The 19,890-nt window shown below is 39.2% G+C and overlaps 1 protein-coding gene and 1 long non-coding RNA gene across 2 annotated transcripts in view; one reads left to right on the top strand and one right to left on the bottom strand.

Moving 5' to 3' along the window:
• The window catches only part of LOC306973129, a 268,899-nt gene that overhangs the window by 133,258 nt on the left and 115,751 nt on the right, over positions 1 to 19,890 (bottom strand). The gene's annotated exons all lie outside the window — the stretch shown is intronic.
• The window catches only part of col11a1b (collagen, type XI, alpha 1b), a 185,727-nt gene that overhangs the window by 63,425 nt on the left and 102,412 nt on the right, over positions 1 to 19,890 (top strand). Inside the window, exons 12-20 of the mRNA XM_079569937.1 lie at positions 6,879 to 6,953; positions 7,493 to 7,576; positions 11,887 to 11,943; positions 13,146 to 13,199; positions 13,287 to 13,340; positions 13,936 to 13,989; positions 15,758 to 15,811; positions 17,898 to 17,951; positions 18,040 to 18,084. Coding sequence (XP_079426063.1) covers positions 6,879 to 6,953; positions 7,493 to 7,576; positions 11,887 to 11,943; positions 13,146 to 13,199; positions 13,287 to 13,340; positions 13,936 to 13,989; positions 15,758 to 15,811; positions 17,898 to 17,951; positions 18,040 to 18,084 — 531 coding nt within the window. The remainder of the gene's footprint in view (positions 1 to 6,878; positions 6,954 to 7,492; positions 7,577 to 11,886; positions 11,944 to 13,145; positions 13,200 to 13,286; positions 13,341 to 13,935; positions 13,990 to 15,757; positions 15,812 to 17,897; positions 17,952 to 18,039; positions 18,085 to 19,890) is intronic.

Raw genomic sequence — 19,890 nt, 5'->3', positions numbered from 1 at the left:
CAGCTGAGAAGTGAAGAAGAAACAAAAACCTTAAAGTAATTGTTGGGAATTTCAAAAATGTTGCGGTGTTGCACAAATTGAGATACATATTGCTCTTTATGGGAAATCAGTTCAGAAAAGCAACAGCACAATGACAAAACATACTCACATTTTCCCCCTCTTTTAAACTTTTTTCCCTATAGATAGATTGTCTAACTAAAGAGCTGCCAGAGCAGGCCTAAAGAGCTGCATGTGGCTTTAAAACCACAGGTTGCAGATGCCTAATATACGGTCAGGTTTTTATTGGATAGCATGACCATATGCACAGGCTTCAACTGCTATGTTAGATACATCAGGGGAGCCAAGATATTCTTTGTTTGTCAGATAGTTGTCATCATCATCAATTGTCGTAATGGAGAAGTAAAATGAGCACCACAGAATCTAAACATGACTTTTACAAATGTATTGTTTATGGATATTTTAATCCAGTGGTTCTTGACTGGCGGGGCGGTGGGACAACACTATCATCCAATGAAGACAAGACGTGCCCTAGATACATTCTTTTCTCCCTTTTATATAATGTTCAATACTGTGCACCCCAACGATTTATTCTAGCATTTTGCTTTCCTTCTTTTAAGTGTTTCAACAGCCTATTAAAAGAAATGTTCCTCCTATAGACCCTTTCGCTGCTTACATCATCAGTGACCTCAGCTGGAGGCAGGAAGTGATCATGACAAGATTTTTGACATAGGGCCTCATTTCCTAGTTATCCAGAGTGTTGCTAATTTCTGGAGATATTTTTTTTGTAATTCATGCAGTTCTTATATTTGAAGAGTTTCGTGGCGCTAGGCTAATGTAAGGCTAGCGCATTTCTAGTTTATTTTATTTTATTTATTTGACAGGGACATGTACAGGAGCATTAATCAGCAGATGAAAAGATGCTTTGTACCAGACTTTAGCTCTTGGAGCTAATTTCCATCTGCAGTCCCCGAGACAGACAATTACAAAACACTACAGCAACTTCTATGATATCAGCTAGCCTGCATTAAAAACAGTCTGACCCGCTCCACAGTGCACCTGAGGCAAATCACTTATAACGCCAGACTAACCATATAAATGTCTGTGTCGATCGAATGATTTTAACCATTTTGCATTTAAAATACCTTATATTTGAGCAGCATCAGCTTCGTGGTTGTATAAGCTACGCAGCGGCGGAGTGATCTGCAAGAAAATAGTCCCTCAAAATGCGATCATTTATGTGATGCAAGGTCAGCTATATTCCAAAAATTATTCTATTGACACAAACATTTACTGTATATGGTTAGTCTGGTGTTATAAGTGATTTGCCTCAGGTGCACTGTGGAGCGGGTCAGACTGTTTTTAATGCAGGCTAGCTGATACCATAGACATGCACTAGCCTAGCACTAGCCTAGCACCACACAACTCTTCAAATATAAGAACTGCATGAATTACCAAAAAAAAAAATCTCCAGAAATCAGCAACACTCTGGATAAGTAGGAAATGAGGCCCTATGTCAAAAATCCTGAAACATCCCTTTAAGGTGCAAGAACAAGAGGAATGACATTTGAGACGATAAAATAAGGTTTATCTGATCTTTCCAACAACAGTTAGACATTTATACTGTATTTATCATTAGCTGAGCTAATCATTTAAATGTATTGTTAGCGTCTGAAAAGCTAAACGTTTGTTTTTTGCTAGCGTTGATGTCGGGCATTTCACTCGCAATTTTGTTACTACGAGGATGACGACAGCTCACACTAAACTTAAAGAAGCAGCAGTGTTTAACTAAAAAGCTCACATTAGACGATAAAAGAACAAGCCAGCTGATTTTCCGCAGTTCAGGTGCGGAAGTCGGGGAGCTCGTTCCCACTCGTTTTCCCCAGTTGAGCAAGCACCATATTAGTGCTTGCCACCCAAATGGTCCCGCCCACTTTTGGAACGCGGCCTGCCTGTTGAGAACCACTGTTTTAATCTATTTGTTTATAGATTAAAAGTAATGGATTGGATAGCTACATGAGGTTGCCTGTACTTAAGATCAGTGACCCTGAAAAATTACCCTGCAAGTTGTGAACAGCAGCTTTAAACTTGTCCATGTGAAGAATCAAAAAAGTTAAGAATGAGTTTAGACCACAACATTTTAATTGAATGTCTTACTTTATAGCAGGGGTTTCAACCTTTTTTACCCGGTGAGCTACTTTTACACAATATGAACATCGGAGAGATACTTATGTTCAAAAACAATTGTGAAAACACAACTTAGGTGGAGTTCACCCAGAAGAATTACTTGCCAAGATGGTATTTCAAAGAAAGTCACTTGAGTTTCATCCTTATACTTTTCTATATAGAACCAACTGCTCACAGATTGTGTTCAGAACAAACAGAAAATGCATGTAAAATTTGAGTTATCAAGTGTGTAGAGATGTAGATAGTCTTTGGCAAGCTAGCGGAAGAGGCTTGGCGAGCTACTGGTAGGTACCGAGATACTGGTTGGAGATACTTGCTTTACAGTATATAGTCTTTAATAAAAGGCATATGTCCTTGCAGTAGTAGTAGTAGTAGTAGTAGTAGTAGTGGTAAGTCAATCCATTCTAAGTAATCCACGGAGCTCTGTGTGGCTACAGTTGCAGCAAATGTGACTTGACACGAGACTGTTTTCATTGGCTCCCAGTCGTTATCTTCCATAAAACAAAGCTCAGGTCGTACCTTCTGTTTTCTCCTCCAAAAACCGGACGGAAAAAAAAACTCTAAGCCTCTATTACACAAAGCACAGCGCTCAACCATCCCTTTAAACATGTGCACCTCACCACAAAGAAACAAACTATGCTAAGAGACTCGTGTACCATTTCAATTACAAAGCAGCCCCCCCTGTGTCTTCATTGGAAAGCTAGACGTGCAGTGTCATTGGTTTGGAAAGACATTTTAGACACCGCTACCGACAGAGAGAGAGCACTAAGGAGGGGTGCTGCTGGCAAACCCTCGTGCCCATAAATCGCACCGCTGACAGATGCAGCTGATGGAAAGTAGAGGGAGTTTTTTCGGCTAGACTTTCTCAGACTTCGCCGGGATTAAACCTGCTTTATTTGATTGATGAAAAGACGCACAAATATTGTCCCCTCCCTTATCCTTCTGTCTTTATCCATTTAACCCCCAAATCACCAGAAGTGGCCTCTTTGAGACAGCTTGGCCGGCACAAAAGACGCATTGTTCCACCGTCGGAGTGATCAGACTTTTTAAATTTCCTCCCACGAGAAAATGTACTTGCCGCGGTGATTGACAAGAGGTATTAAAAGTGACTAGCTTGTGCGGTTTTTGCGGTTTTCCATTCCACAATTTCCTACCGGCCCGAAAGTAATTGGCTGTTTTTTTTTTCTCTCCTAATTTCGAAGGACCATCTTTCTTCCTTCAACTCTTCAAGCCGCCACTTTCCCAGGCTGTTCTGATTCTATGCTGAGTGTAATGGCAGTGAATGTTGACAATGTGCTGTTGGCAAATGATGTGACTGGAGCAAGATGTCGATTTTTTTTTTTTTTTTTTTGGAGCCAGAAGCCAACGAAGTGTCGAGGATGACAGGGCTGTGAAAGGGTTTTATGCTTGTTATTTACTATTGAGAAAATGAAAAGCTGCTACAAAGTTGTTCAGTAAGTCTGGTAAATATGCACATTGCTTTTATAACAACAAAAGTAATGCAAGTGGACGTTTCTCTTAAAGGAACAGGCCACCGTTTTTCCATACTGAGATATGTTCTTACCTGAGCTTAGACGAGTTGATGCGTACCTGTCTGGTCTTTACGCGTGCGCTCAGTCACGCAAAAATACCAAAGCTGTTGTTAACATTTTGCCTACGGAAAAGAGGAGAGGCTAAATGCTAAATGCTAACAACATTTGCGTGACTGAGCGCCTGGTATGCATCAACTTGTCTGAGCTCAGGTAAGAACATATCTCAGTATGGAAAAAACGGTGGCCTGTTCCTTTAAGATAAACATCCACCTGTATTACTTCTATTATTGTTGTTATAAAACAAAACACAACTTTGTAGCTGCTTTTCATTTTCTCAATAGTAAACAACAAGCATAAAACCCTTTCACAGCCCTGTCATCCTCGACACTTCGTTGGCTTCTGGCTCAAAAAAAAAATCTCCATCTTGCTCCAGTTCCTATTCCTATTCCTTTAAGTCTTCATTTAAGTTTACTTCACAATCTAAAGGGACACTATATGTAGTAATATTAGTAGTAAAAGTAGTAGTAGCACAGGAAGTTGACCGCTTTACATAGGTTACACTCTTGTGTATGAACTGATGAAGGGAAACGGGTATCACTTTATTTTACACTACCCTTGATACATTGTACCTAACTAAATTTAGTAAAATGTAATGTGCTCTGTAACAATGTGTAATAACTTGTACCTATGGGTTTGATACACAATGGAATAACTTGTATTTGTACTTTGTAGGTACATAATGTAATAGGACACGAGACCCTTAGGGTTAGGGCTTAAGGTTAGAGTTAGAGTTATGTCTTATTACATTATGTACCTACAAACTACTAATACATATTATTCCATTGTGTATCTAACCCATAGGTGCAGGTTATTACACATTGTTACAGAGCATATTACATTGTACTAAATTTAGTTACAATATTTCAAGGTACAATAAAATAAAGTGTTCCTGGGAAACGTTTGCCTCCTATAGACCTGCTCTAGCAATAGCTGTAGCAACATAGTCTTGTCTTATAGGCAGTAGTAATAGTTACAGTTGAATGTTCAGTCATCCAAGAGTTTTGGAATCCCAAAGTCGTTGGACTGGACTGAGCTGTTTGCTGTTGAGGATGTTTCACCTCTCTTCTCAGATGCTTCTTCTCGCTCATCTTCATAGATTTTTGATAAACAAAGAATGTAAACTGTTCAAATAAACGACAATAAACAAACAAATAACCATCATAAATACTCAGTTCATCAGATGAGTGAGAAGATTCCTCTGAAAAGAGATGCAAAGCCTCAAATAACTGTAACTGAAATACCTGTAATATAAAACTTCATGGATAGTATTTGTATATCTGATTTCATTAGTTGTAGCTTGTAATAGTACTGGCCAATGCTGGTATTAGTAGCTAATATGAGGAGCAGTAGCAGCTAAATGAAGTGTGAATTATTACTGGTTGTGGTTGAGCTATAGTTATTTATTTTAACTGAGAAAAGTTCAGCCATTTTCCTTCATTGCCAACTTTGAGCCACTCTCATAGTCTGTTGCTTTTATGATGAAAAGCAGGCCATTTAATTCAGACATTTCTGCAGAATAACCGAAGTGGTTGCCAGTCAGGCGGTTGCCAGTCAGTCTCAGCACATGGACCCACCTGTACATTACAACATATATTTTTACAACACTGCCTTCGCTCACCTCCATCTCGGCATCTGGCGTCGGCAACAGCAGCCTGGAAAACACTGGAGCCGATGACAGCCCGTTTCTCCATGTATTAACTTGAACACAAACACACTATGCTAAAGCTAGCATGTTAGCGCTCACGAGTTTAAACCTTGACACACGTCTGAACATATGTTTACGCTGACGGTCGGCGTCAGTTTGACAAATACAGCTGTGAAGGACAAAACACAGCCTGGAGTCGACAATGGACGCTTGGGTTTGACAGAGAACAGCTGGAGCTAATCCGCGCTAAGCTAATCTGGACAAACGACCTGCACTCGGATCAAAGTAGAGGCTATAGTTTGACAACACAGATAAGTCCAAATAGATTATGAATGAAGGTGCTTTTTAGACCACCAAGGGATGAGTAAGAGTCTTTGCTGCAAAAAGGACACATGTATATTTCTGGAATTTTGACTAAACCGTACATAAAACATACAAGAGATGGACGGTCTCCATTCTATGTCATTCATGATGCTGGTTCTTATCTCGCCCATTGGACAAAACATTTGTTCATTTTCTCACAATAATTTAGCAATATTGTTGAACCGAGCACATTTTCTCTAGTGTGGCTTTATCCAAATCTACAAGCTTCTCGACTGGAGAGCAAAAGAGTAATACCTCATTTGAAAGCTAAGACTTACAAAAGTGATCATGACTTTTTTATTTAAAAAAAAAATCACGTCTTTATGTCACTTTTTGGTCATGTTTTTGTGGCTTTTTTGCGACGTTTTTGTCATGTTTTCATCACTTTTATGACACTTTTTTGTTGAGTTTTTTGTCACATTTTTGTCACATTTTTGTCATGTTTTTGTCACTTTTTGTGGCTTTTTTGTTGCTTTTTTGTGACATTTTTGTCATGTTTTCATCACTTTTTTGTTGAGTTTTTGTCACTTTTTGTGGCTTTTTTCCCGACGTTTTTGTCATGTTTTCATCACTTTTTTTGTCACTTTTTTTGCGTTTTCATCCTCGTTTTCTTTTAGATTTGGATAAAATGTGCTTGGTTCAGAGGTCAATTGCACACAACATACACTCTCAAATTCAAGCCATTGCAGAAAAATCTTGGCATCCGGCAACTGTATGAAAGATACAGCAATGAGCCCTGTGTTGGAAATTGTTTTACTCATATATAACGACGGTGGGTCATTGCTTTAGTGTTGTCACTTTTAACCATTAACATCATTTTATCATTTATCATCATTCTATGTACATATTATTTGATGTACAATATAGAATCTGAGTTCACATCATTTATAATAATTGGATAAAGACAGGATAAGATCAGACATTATGGATCTCACAATGGAAAATTCAATAATATGTCCTTTCCTTACAGTTCCTTAAGACCCTTCTCATTTTGTGTGTCCATGCACTTATCACATGAAACCTTATCCAAATATGTAAAGAATCCACTGTCTCCAATACTGTATGTAATCTAATAAACCCACTGTCTCTCTCAGGGTCCTCCAGGCCGCCCCGGTATCCCTGGCTCAGACGGTGTCCCAGGGCCACCAGGAACCATCATGATGCTGCCAGTAAGTCCTCATCATCATTTTATGCAATACTTTTTATTTAAATAACAGCTTTGGCTATTTTGAGCTGCTGCGTATGAAGAAATACCCCTGCCACTCTTATTCATCCCCCTCTCTGTCTGTCTTGCCTTTTTTTTCCCATACTTTTGCACCGTACCTCCTTCATGTTCGGCACTCGCCCATGAGCGCCACCTCATTAAGTGGCTTTACCTCATGGCATCATCGCGGGCCAAGGGATTTTTGGACGGTATTTTCTTTGGGTTACAACTCTTTTCGCTTGTAAATGTCAGCCAGGCCAGTGGAGTGGAACCAGTGACTGTGGCCTCGAAACGCCGGTGACACAAATTAGTACAAAAGCGTGTTGTCTTTTTGACCTGGAATGCGTATATGTGGTGACAGCTTTACAGGTTTGACAGACTGCAAGGTTGCTTGGGCTTTGCTCGCCAGGAGACGCCTTTATTTTCAGTCTGTAAAATGTAAAAAAAAAAAAAAAAAAAGTGTATGTGTTTTTTAATTGTCTTGTGTGTCTTTGTGTTTGACAGTTTAGAGCCGGCGGGGAGTCGCACAAAGGGCCCGTGGTGTCCGCTCAGGAGGCTCAAGCCCAGGCTATCCTCTCCCAGGCCAGGGTAGGTAACCGTGGAAGGTGGAGAACTGCTTCCCTTCGAAATCCCCTGAAAAAATATACTTTTTATAAGAGGTAAGGGGTCATAGGATGTGAGTTTGACCCATATGTTTTACACTGCGAGCTGAAATCCAATACTTTCCCTCTGTGTATATTGTTTTGAACTGTCTTGCACTGGAAAGGTAGTTTTTGACATAGCTTGACAGATTTGAACATGAAATTCAAATATGCTATAGAAGTTCAGACTAGCAACCATACAAATTAAATGCTATATATATATATTACTTTTGTTTTCAAATAGTATCTAAAAGGAAAACTACATGACAGCTTAAAGGGTTTCTGTAGCATCCTCTCATTGCCTGAGAAAAAAGGGCTGTGCTACGACTTTTGACTAACACCTGGTTAGGACTTTTGAGGAATAAACTGGATCCCTTTTAGTTTTGAGTGGTACTGGAGTCATTTAATGAACTCTGTTAATAAAAGCTTCAATTCTTTTGTTTTCCTCCTGAAACATAAAACTGCTTCGTAAAGCACTTTATAATAACTACACCCTATTTAGCCTCAATAAATGATGAATTAACACTTAATTCAACTTGAACAATTCATTACTTAAACACTTAAAGGGGCTAGATGCAAGTTGGCCACTTTATACTCAGTACTGCCACCTCAGGTCATAAGCGTAACTGCAGCTTCTATATTAAGCTTGTGCATGACGGCAATTCGACCCGAAGTAACACGTTTTTGAGTGACAGTGCAGGATTTTAGAGGCAGTTGTGGTGAACAGGTCTGAGCTCATTCTACACCTAAGGACATGGCTGGAACATGTAGGGGGAGGAAAATACTTAGTTTTAACATTTTGAAACTCCATATAGTTCCTTTAACAACTAAAGTGCATATGACAGGTTTTAATGCTTTTTTAATGACTTATTAGGAAGGATAACATCAGTCGCAAGTTCATCAGTTGCATAATTATCATTTTTATTTCAGTGAAGCAGCAATTTTAATGAAGAAATGTTGGACAGAAAAGTAATTTTTATTGGATTTTTTGAAGGGACTATACAGAGTTTAAAAATGTTCATATTATGTATTTTCCTCCCCCTACATGTTCCAGCCATGTCCCAATGTGTAGAATGAGCTCAGACCTGTTCACCACAACTGCCTCTAAAATCCTGCACTGCACACAAAGCTGTTACTTCGGGTCAATTGCCGTCATGCACAAGCTTAATATATAAGGTGCAGTTCCACAAATGACCTGAGGTGGCTGTAGTGAGTATAAAATAGCCAACTTGCATCTAGCCCCTTTAAGCTGCTGACAGGAAGTGACACAGATAAAGATAAAGAAAGCGAAACTATAAACATCACAACAAATGGCCAAACTGAAGAAAACTGGGTCCAATCTTTAGCAAAATCTTAAATATAATTGCATTAACTATGTTTCAGCTATTGTGTCATATGCACTTTAACTACTACAGTTAATGCGTAACTCATAATGAAGTTGTTCATTATTCATTGCTAAGTAGTTAGTAGTTAGTTAGTAGCACTTAACTAATGATTTGTTCATGATGGATTAAGTGTTGACTCATCATTTATTAAGGCCAAATAAGGTGAAGTTATTATAAAGTGGTACCAAAAAATTGTGTTACACTTTGTCTGATGGTTCTGCCCTCACCCTAAAGTTATTCTAAGTAAAAAGAAAAAAAAAAGTGGACATTGACCTTAAAGCAACCCCACAAATAGCCCGTAGAACTATAAAATGAACCCAATGTGGGACATCTCCTGTGAAAACACGTCATAAACCCAGATGACAACTTAAGGTTTCCCAATCCTTAGTATCCCCAAAAATACTGAGCCCTGAACTCAAAGCAACCCTGAGAATGCCCCTGCAGTCCTATAGAGTGCACGTATATGGAGGGGCTGATTATACTGGGGAGGAGTACATAAAGCTTTAGCAGATGTTGACACCCACACGGGCCCTGGTGCTGAGTAACAGGATGAACTGTGAGGCTGGGAGGCACGAGGTGTGATCAACTCCAAAAACACATGGAGATCATTACGACGTATATTCGCACATTCACAACTCACTGAGAGGCGCAAAGGTCAACAACACTGCTGTTTATTAATGTGTACAGAGCAATATTTGGATTCGGTGTTTTGTAACGCCTTGGCATATGTAGGGTATGTAGCATGCTGCTTTGTGGAAGTGGATACAGGTCGCATGACAGCTTGTACTACGATTACCAAGGGCATAGAGGGACTCCTGGTTTCATATTGTCTTTAAAGTGATAGTCTGTAAGATTGCACAATGAGGAGAGAGAGAGTGAGAATTAAAAACTAAACCGTCAAGTTCCCTCCTGATGTGACTTGAAAGCCGTTCCTGCATTGCAATTAAGGAGAGACACAGAATTTGCAAAAGTAAACGATCAACCTCCCTCTGCCTCCTCTCCTGATTAGACCTGACAGGCCGTTTCACAGGAAAGCTCGCCTCATTGGTCAAAGCAATAGCCCAGGGATTTAGATTAGTGTCTGAAATCAGCAAAGAAAAGGTCTTTAAACTTAACATTACATCGAATTGCAGGTCCAGGTGGTCAACATTATGCAATCTCTTAAAATTGTAGAACATTTAAACTTGCAGACTATCACTTTAACCCTTTATAGGGCAAGTGACTATTTTTGGTTATATCCGCACACTTATATGGCCTCCCTGCTGCACATCAGTAAGGTAGAGAAGCATAGTCCTCACTCAGCCAATCAGAAGAGATTACCCCACATCACGATCCCCTCTCTGTGGCATTTGACCAATCAGCAGAGACCGGTCGCGCTCTCAACTTCCTGTTTGCTCTGAAGTCTGAAAAAGACCCAAGTCTGGCTAAATCCATGGTACATTTCTTTACATAACTGATATATGTGTTGGTTTTGGAAGACGTAGTGAAATGATGAGTGAAATTACAGCATGAAAAAGGCAGGCACCATATTTGATCATACGCCCTGTTCACCTTATGTTAATTAGTTTTGTCCATATTTGGACATGCCCGTTGCACCTATTATTCATGCTTACAGTGTTTTCTTGATAAAAGAGCCAATAAACCCTAGGACTATGTTTTTATGTTGCCAAAGGTTATTTTTAGTAAAACATTTGGGCAAACAGTATTAGAGGTGACTGACCCCGCCCACTACACGTAAGGCACAATCACATTACAAAAGCTCTTGCCTATGACAGGTGTGATCATTCAAACATCAATATCACAAAACACAACATCTCCTGAGTACCAGCACCCCCCGAGACCTGAAAGTACGTTTTGTATATTTTATATATAAATCTCTGTCATTTTTTTATCTCTTAAAGGGCAAGGAACCAAATATGGAAACTCGGCTCACATTGATTTTCTGCACGATAACGAAAAACTTTGAAAAATGTTGCAGAAATGTAGCAGAAATACACTTGTGTTGACCCCCAAGCCCCAAGTAGCAACACATAAAATCATTCTCTCACTAGAGTAAAGATTAAAGTTGCTAGTGACCCTGAGCATCACCTGAACAAGCCAATGTTCCACCACTGGTACATGTGTCATATAGTTTGAACAAGCAAGACTGGTTCCTGAGTTTTTTGTAGATAGATGGATAAAAATCATTCTTGTATATTACCTTCTTAAAACTTTGCTAGAATTGTCTGTCTTCTCTGAGTAATGTGTAATAATCAAGAATTGAAAACAAAAAACCTACAGCTCTTGAATGATGAAAGTTGTTTTTTTTAGTACTCCCCCCCTTGCCTTCTACCTTGTGTGCTCTTTGAGACTGAAATTGAGTTTGTGGGTTTGAGGAGAAGGGCAAAAAAAGGTCACTCACCTACCACTCCACAAATATTTAGCGTCACTTGGGCTGTGGTAAACCATTGCCAGAAACTTTATAAAGTTTTCACATTGTTATATATTCAGACCAAACCAATATTCAAAACCGAGGGCACTAGGTTTGTGCAAGTTTACGCTTCTTGCATTGTGTTCCTTTGACTATGGCTGGGAGGCAAACCACCAGCCCCACCAAAGACATTATTACAACCAGTCTTTTCTGCCGTACCGACTAGTTTGAGACTGTCTAAGGTTTTAGGCTGGGCATTCTTGGTTTTTCAGGAACGTTAGGTATTGGTTCTTTAACATAATAAGCATCAGATGACTGAACGTATGTAGAGCTTTAGAAATAAAACAAACTTGCCTCGTCCCACTCCCCACACCCTTTATCTACTCGGTTTACGTTGTGGACTATTTTAATGATGGACACGTCATCGCTGCGCAGTAATCAGGGCTTGTGTCTGACTTACAGCTGGCTATGAGAGGCGCTCCGGGGCCCAGTGGAATGGCGGGGAGGTCTGGTCCTGTGGTGAGTCGTCCCTATACAAACACACACGCACCTCTCATATGCATTTACCATGACTCTCTCAGCTGATGAGGAAAACACTGCTGCTGCTTCCTGCTGTGTTGGGGCGCCGCTATATTTAACCTCGCAGTAGCCTATACAGGACAGATGTAAAACTGTGGAGGAAGACATAAATTAGAAGATAAGATAGAGTTTTATTACATTACGAGAAGTCCTGACTGTTTAAGTTTCTTCTGGTCAGTGTGAGGTCACCTATAGCTTTAGTATTTAAATGATGTATGAAGAAGGACAAAGTAATAAGCCCTCATTTCTTTGGTCATGCCATTTGACACTGAGGGGACAGAAGCTGCTTAAATACATTTCAGTACAAGTACATGTGCTTAAGTAACTGTACTTTTGGAAGTGTATATTTCATACAGTACTTTTTTACTTCTACTTGATTAATATTAATATGTTCATTTTGAGACGTACAATAAATGTGTGTTTGTGTTTTGTTACTTAATTCTTCATGTTGATTTCTTTTAACACATATTTCTTGTGAAAGTACTACATTATTTCATGTTTTGTTTCTCATAATTTATGTCACTACTGAAACATGAATCAAACTTTTACTCAGTTACTCACAGTATTCACAGCAAGTATTGTTTCACTCTTACTTGAGTAAATATTTCGGGCCTCTACTTTTTACTTCTACTTTGAGTGCAATTATTTCAAACATCGTTACTCTTAATTGAGAAAATATTTTGGCCACACCTCTTAAAATGATATACTACTATACTAACTTGAATGCTGAAATGACATAACTTCAAATCATAACAAGAAGTGACTTCCTGTTCCGATCCAGCACACCAAAATAAAAGCAGCATAATATTAATTCGTTCAGCAGTTCATTAGTTTTAGACGAGCTGTGTGCTTTTATTTTGGCGTGCTGGATTGAAACAGGAAGTCACTTCATGGGAGTCAATTTTACAGGTTTAACACTATAGAGTCAGACTGATGGGTCGCAAATTACATTCTGGTGTGTGGTGCAAGACAAATATCATTGCAATGTAAAAATACATTATAAACATCCCTTAATAATCTGAATAAACTATAACAGTTACTAGATATAACTTATTCCCTCATCTGTAAATAAAGTAACTTGCTTATTTTTCATTCTCAGGCTTTTGCTTTGCTTTGATAAATATGTGTGCGTCTTTTCATAGGGAAGTCCTGGTGCTCCTGGGCTGAAAGGAGACGGCGGTGACCCAGGACCTCAGGTGGGGTCAAATATGGCCTTCTCCTTGTTGTATAAATTTACATAACTTTCTATATAAGCTTCAACGTTGGATGTTTTTTGCATGAAGGGGCCCAGAGGTCTTCAGGGTCCGACTGGTCTTACGGGAAAAGCTGGGAAAAGGGTAAGAGCTCTTTCATTGTTTCTTTTGTTGTTTGCAAAGATTTCCAATTACATTTCATTAATTTTCCCTAAACAATCAGTTAAGATGGAGGGATATTTTGTGTGGAGTTTGCACGCTCTCCCTGTGTCCATGTATTCACGTTCCCCCATCAACCTAAAACATGCCTAATAGGGCGTCAACTGCACTTGATCTGGTGCCCATGTGGCATTGAAGGATGACTCAAATGCTGGGGACGAACTCCCAAAAAGGGACAGCAAAACATACCGAATGCTTTCAATAAATGTGTTACATCCCGTATCAATTATGTTCAGCACGTACCATAGATATGTCCCAGTCAGCGATATTTTTTGATTTTTCCAATAAAATACTGGAAAGAGCTGGATTTGCCAGGATCATGGCTCTAATTGCTGGACTCTGGGTATTTTCAAACATGGCTTCCATTCAACTCCATCATCTGCGCACAATATTGACTTTAGTATTCTTGTATAAATTCAGAAAGGGGAGTTTGTTGAACCGTGGACTGATTGCCTCGTCCAGTTTCGCAAAGTTTATGAAATATCTGTAAAACAATTTCTGTTATTTTGATGTCTTTCAGGGACGCAATGGAGCGGACGGAGCTCGTGGGCTGCCGGGAGAAGGAGGCGCAAAGGTAAAGGGTATGGGGGGTTGATGTCAGAACATTTAAGGCATTATCAGTGCTGTTCCTATAACACAAAGGGCTAAAATATTAATCCAGTCCATTTAACGTGATATGGCAGGTTATTATTGCTATTTTACTAGTGTTCGACAACTGGACGGGAGTTGTTTGAATAAAGAACATTTCGTCTTTCTTATACTGAGAGAAAGAGTCAGGACGCCATTTTTGTTTATACTACACCAGTTCCACTTTAGCAATTACTATATCGACTCATCGTTCAATAAATAACGGATAAACAATAGGCTCAATATTCACATTTTTCCCCCAAGTAATACTTGAACAATTTACTAAAGTATATTTTGAGATTAATGTTAATTGCAACTTGTGTGTTTTATTGAAGATATGATGAAACATTTTAGAACAAGGGATTACTGAGATTTCCAATGTTCTTGGTCAACAATGATATTGTTTATTGCGATATTTTCAAGCCTCAAAATGTTATCACGACAGGCCTTGCTCCACTCAAAGCATTGCCAACTTAAGCAACCCAGTCCGGTTGATGACTTTGAAAACCTCCACAAGGATACAACATTAGTAAATTATCAGTAGATCCTTCATGAGGCCCGATCATGTGTTTCTAAACGCAGACTATAGCGTAACATTTTGTCCTAAGTGGGAGCGCCCTATGAGATTTTGCAGCCCCCGACTTTTAAGTGGGAAGTACGTGGGATGGAGAATGTCATGTGTAACAGCCTTTTTTCTCCAACCTGACTCTGACTCCATGTGAAGGGGGGGAGGGAGAGAGGGGTTGTGAGGGCGAACATGTGATTTTGTTTTGGTTACGATAACGCAATTACGGCCGAGCGAGTGCCGTTCCGCGCCACAGCGGGACCGGCTGTCGGCTACATTTCTTCCTCTTGGGACACGAACATTGTTTAGCTCACAATGGGGTTAATAAAGTTTTTAGTTTGACCTGTGAGAGCCAGTGATGCTTTAGGAAGAACACATGTAGGTCTGTCACAATAACAAATTTGAAGTTCGATATATTGAGGCAGGAATGTATCGCGATACACGATAATATTGACTAACGATACTAGATACTGTCAACATAAAAATGACGGTAAACCTTTGTTCTGAAAGTGCATAATCATATCTTAAAATACCACACAAGCTCAAAGTTTTACAAAGAAAAAAGTGGGGGGAAATGTTAATAAATGCACAGATGATAAATATCGAGCCAAAAAATACATAGTTTATCTGTTATTTATTGAACGATAAGTGGATATGGTAATTATCGTGACAGACCTAAACACAAGGCAGTGCGATATAAACGATACACTGATTGTAATAAACCACGCCTCAGTCGACCTTTTCTCTTTTTATAAGCAAATAGTGCAACAGCTCATGGAAGATAACCATCGCGTTTGGAGCTTCTGCTGTCCTTGCGCCAGGCACAAGATCTGGCCCATAGACGCCTGAATTTTGTTGAAGAAAGTCAGTCAGTTGGGAAATAAAAGTTGAGTAGAAGCTTCAAGAGCCAGACCTACTCTATACCAACTTGTTACTCGATTGTGAAGTCAAACTTATAGCATCACCGACATATAATCATTACTTTTTATTTCGCCCAGTCCCATTGTGACTTATTGTAGATATGTTGTATTTCTAGTATGAATCAGTTTTGACAGAAAAAATGAAAACAAAATAGTAGAATTTACCATGTATTACTCAGACTCATTATTCTTTGTAAACTCAACTCACTGACCCTCCTTCCTTGTTCCAGGGCGACCGTGGATTCGATGGCCTCCCCGGACTTCCAGGAGAGAAAGGACACCGAGTGAGTAATTAGAGCGTCGTGAAGCGGTTCCATTTCCAAAAAAAAAGGCTAAATTCGCCCTCTATAATAAGAAGCTGCACTTGCCCCGGTCTTATTATGAGTCTCAGATTGTCATTTGTCAAAGTAACTGCAGCTCTGAACCCTGTCCTTACGCAAACGTTAGGGCCTAAATGGCACTTCAAAGTCCCCCTCCCATTCACTGATTATTACTGCAGTGATGACAGCGCCAAACGCCAGGGTTGTTACTGTCTTTGCTAATGTCAAAGTCGTCTAGCCTTTAAGCATAATTGCCTCAGACATATTTTAAGGTTTTTATAATGAGCCTTCTGTAGATGGAGGGAATGATACTTAAAGATCCAGCAGTGTTCAGTGAGTAGAAGGCAACGTTGGAAACTTTTTTCTACCTCTAACTCTCCTGGCGATAGACGGGCTGATCCGAATTTGATTTTTGCCCACCCAGTCGAATCGATTACCGATCCAACTCCTCTAAATATTATTTTCCATCTATATTTTATCCGCGCCCACCCACTTCTCTGCTGCTGATGGTTCTACTGGGACGACTTGTACTACAGCTTTAACCAATGGCGTCATGGGGTAGCTTACACTTTTAAAAATACAGATTTTCTTTCAGTATTCTTCTACTCACAAAGGACATTAATCAGGTATTTCATAGGAGTGGGCCAGGACACACACTCCACGAGACGAGACAAAATTCTGATATAATTTGTAGTAATGAATATAGCTTATATAGTCATTTTAACCGAACAAAATGGAACTCAAATTAAAGGTGCAAACCATTATATTATGAAAGACATTGGTGGGTAACTATGAACTGAATATTGGTTTAAGCCGTCTACTATGAGTGTATTGGATGCAGCACGGTAAAAAAGGAAAAATCTAATATATTCATCTACTTGGGGCCGACATAATCTTGTGGCGAGATTTTGCATCTTTTTAATCTCACGAGATCTTGGTACATCCTTAGTATTTTAATAAAAGCGATATTTTGGGTTTCAAGATAAAGTAAGTTCCTCACCTCGAGTAAAGTACTTTCTGCGTTATGTATTTTCCTGATACGGCTGCACAAGATATCGCCAAATTGTGAGATTGCAGTATTAGGTGACACTATATCTATATGACACACATGATCTTGATTCTTGCTCGGTTTTAGCCGTGTTTTGGGCCCGATTTGAAAAGCACATTACTCACATTTATGTCTACATTTAACCTCTTAACCTCCGCCTAAACCAAGCACATGTTTACAGCCTACAGGCCAGTGTAATGCCTCATTTGAAAGCTACGAAAAAACTGATCTATTTTCCTCTCTTTTTGGGAACTTTTGTTGCTTTTTTTGACGGTTTTGTCACATCTTTTACTTGTGTTTTTTCTTTTTTTATGCATTTTGTTTTACCTTTTCTTGGCTCACTTTTTCATTGTGCTTTTTTGTTGCATTTTCATCCCTGTTTTCGTCCCGTTTTTTGTTTCCGCTTTACTGAAGAACTGGAGAAAAGGTGGGGGTTGAGAGGTTAATGGAACATACTGTATAGAAATTATTTTGTCAAACACTACAATCATATTCATGCAAGATCATTTCCGAATACTGCAGTTTTTCCTAATCTATTGTGCAGTTATCGTGTTGCCATATTTGCTGATTTGCTGAATAATGAACAAGGTCATTAAGGCCGTTTAACCCACTTTTCTCTCAATAACCGCTTCCCTCTGGACAGCCCTGACGTTTAGTGTTTGGTACATTTTAAACCTCGGTCAAAAACTGGAAGTTTTGCGCACGGAGATGACAGGGTGGTATTTCTAGACGGCCGTTCGGTCTTTATTCTATACTGAGTAATTAGAGGGTGGCACAGTGGAGGTAGGTTGGTCCCTGTATAGGACAAACCCAAAATAGGGACGACCGTACACATAAGGCTCATGCCAATTGTGGTGACCGGGCGCAGATTAAAGGCATTTTTTGTTTCCATTTTGAATCAACCTTGTCTTTAGTCACGTCACTCCCGTCTATTATCAGACATGACATCTGCGCCACTCCTTGTTTCTCCTATTTTTGATGTTGGGCATTTTCTCACTATAGGGTGAATTAGGGTCTACGGGCCCCCCAGGATCTCCCGGAGAAGACGGGCCAAGGGTGAGTTTAGCCTCCGTTCAAATAAGGCAAAAAAAATGCTGGTGTTTTATGTTGTGTTTCGCTTATGAAATATGTCATGTTTCCAAAGGGAGAGGATGGACCAGTCGGACAGAGAGGGGTGGCTGGAGAAAGTGTAAGTACTGACTTTAAAAAGGAGACGACTCCTACTACTTCTCCTTTAATCCTACTTTACGCTCAACAAGTACTCAGCACAATGACCATCACTTGTTATAAAAATATATGTACAAAATGAGAGCGTGAAGTGAATATAGTGATTGAGTGATATGAGTGCTAGATGAGATACCAAAGAATCAAAAACCAAACAAACAGAAGTGGAAAATAAAGGCATTTATTTACAAAAACAAACAATTTTTTATCAAACCAGTAACGTTTTAGTGGATAAAACCTCTACAAGTCTGAATAAAAGGAACATTGTCATGTTATAGACCTACAGTTGTATTTATTTACAACTTCTTATGAAATTTGTGAAGTGCTTTGCAAACCTAAAGCTGTGTATTTTTCATTTGAAAAGAATAACCAGGCTTCCCAAGATTTGACTCGTAACTAGGGATGCACCGATCCAGCTCTTTTGCTACCGATACGATACTGGGGTTTGAGAATCTGCCGATATCCGATATTTACCGATAACAAGAGACTTTCTTAAAAATGGCTTTCTCTGAGTGAAACATTTTATTGACTCTTCTCCATTTTAAGATCAATAAAGTCATATTTTATTGTTACAGGTTACAGATCAATTATCATTTATATGATAAACTAATGGATAAACATTTAACAAGGATGACGTTTCTACACTAAATATCCTTGGGTATATGACAGGCTTTAGGTTAGATTAATATAAACAACTCACATGAAGTGATCTGATCATTACAAATATGTTAGATCAGTTATTTCTTAAACTAAAATACAAAAACTTGGCTTCAGCAGTAGTTATTTATTTTATTAGGCTACTTTAGGTATTTCTATCATAGTTTCTGACCCAGCCTTGATTAGTTTTCGCTAGCATGCACCCGCTAGCTTTAGCATGCTATTGCTAGCGTGGCATTTTGCACTGCGTAAACCCCCCCCACAAAAAATACATTCTAGTTCTTAGCTTTACAATGATATACAGCATGCCCATATTCACTTAAATTTAAGTGGTAAAAGTTTTGTTTTTATGCCGTCAGTTCAGTATAGGATATTTGAAGCCGATACCCGATATCATATATTTCCCGTATCGGCTCCGATATCCGATACCAGTCTCGGATTGGTGCATCCCTACTCGTAACCTTGCTGGGAGCGGACAGTGAACATTTCTCTTTGTCTTGCTCAGCATTAGAAGCATGTTTGGAATCAGTCCCATGTTTGTTAACAGTGATGTTTTGAGCTTTGTGACTTTCTTTTTTACCCTGAACGCTCCGAAGCGCGGCTTTAAGTTTTTCAACTTCAGATGATCTCATTTCTCTCATGTTTCCAAAATGAAATGCCATTGGAAGAAAGGGGAAAAAATGTAGATATGGGGCTCGTGCTAAAGTCGTAATAGTTTTCCCGTGAGAATTTGACATTTTCTGTTTTGTTCTGCATTAATGGACCGTGGCGTGTCATGTGAAACAGTCCTTTGAGAAGCAGCTTGTGAAGCCGTTTAGAAACATTGCAGTGAGTTTCATCAGAGTTTGAAGCAGATGATGGATTTGATTTGATATTTACGATTGCGCCTCGATTACATTTTCACATGCATTTGGTTTATCCAAACTCATTAGCCAAGGCTTTTTCTTATTTTGGTTAGAAAAGAATAAAAGGACCTTCTGTAGAGAGATTATTGTTCATCAATTCCGTATCAGTCTATTTCCGAAAGCAAAGTCAGTAGCATTTATCGTCTATTTGTGCTGGAGATGTTTTGTCACTTCTAACAATTCTGCCCAGGCATCGGAACTCTGTGTGT

The sequence above is a fragment of the Gobius niger genome, assembly GCF_951799975.1.
Source record: "Gobius niger genome assembly, chromosome: 13".
NCBI lineage: Eukaryota > Metazoa > Chordata > Actinopteri > Gobiiformes > Gobiidae > Gobius > Gobius niger.
Note: the sequence above shows the minus strand (reverse complement) of the source record. Positions and strands in the feature narration are given on the sequence as shown.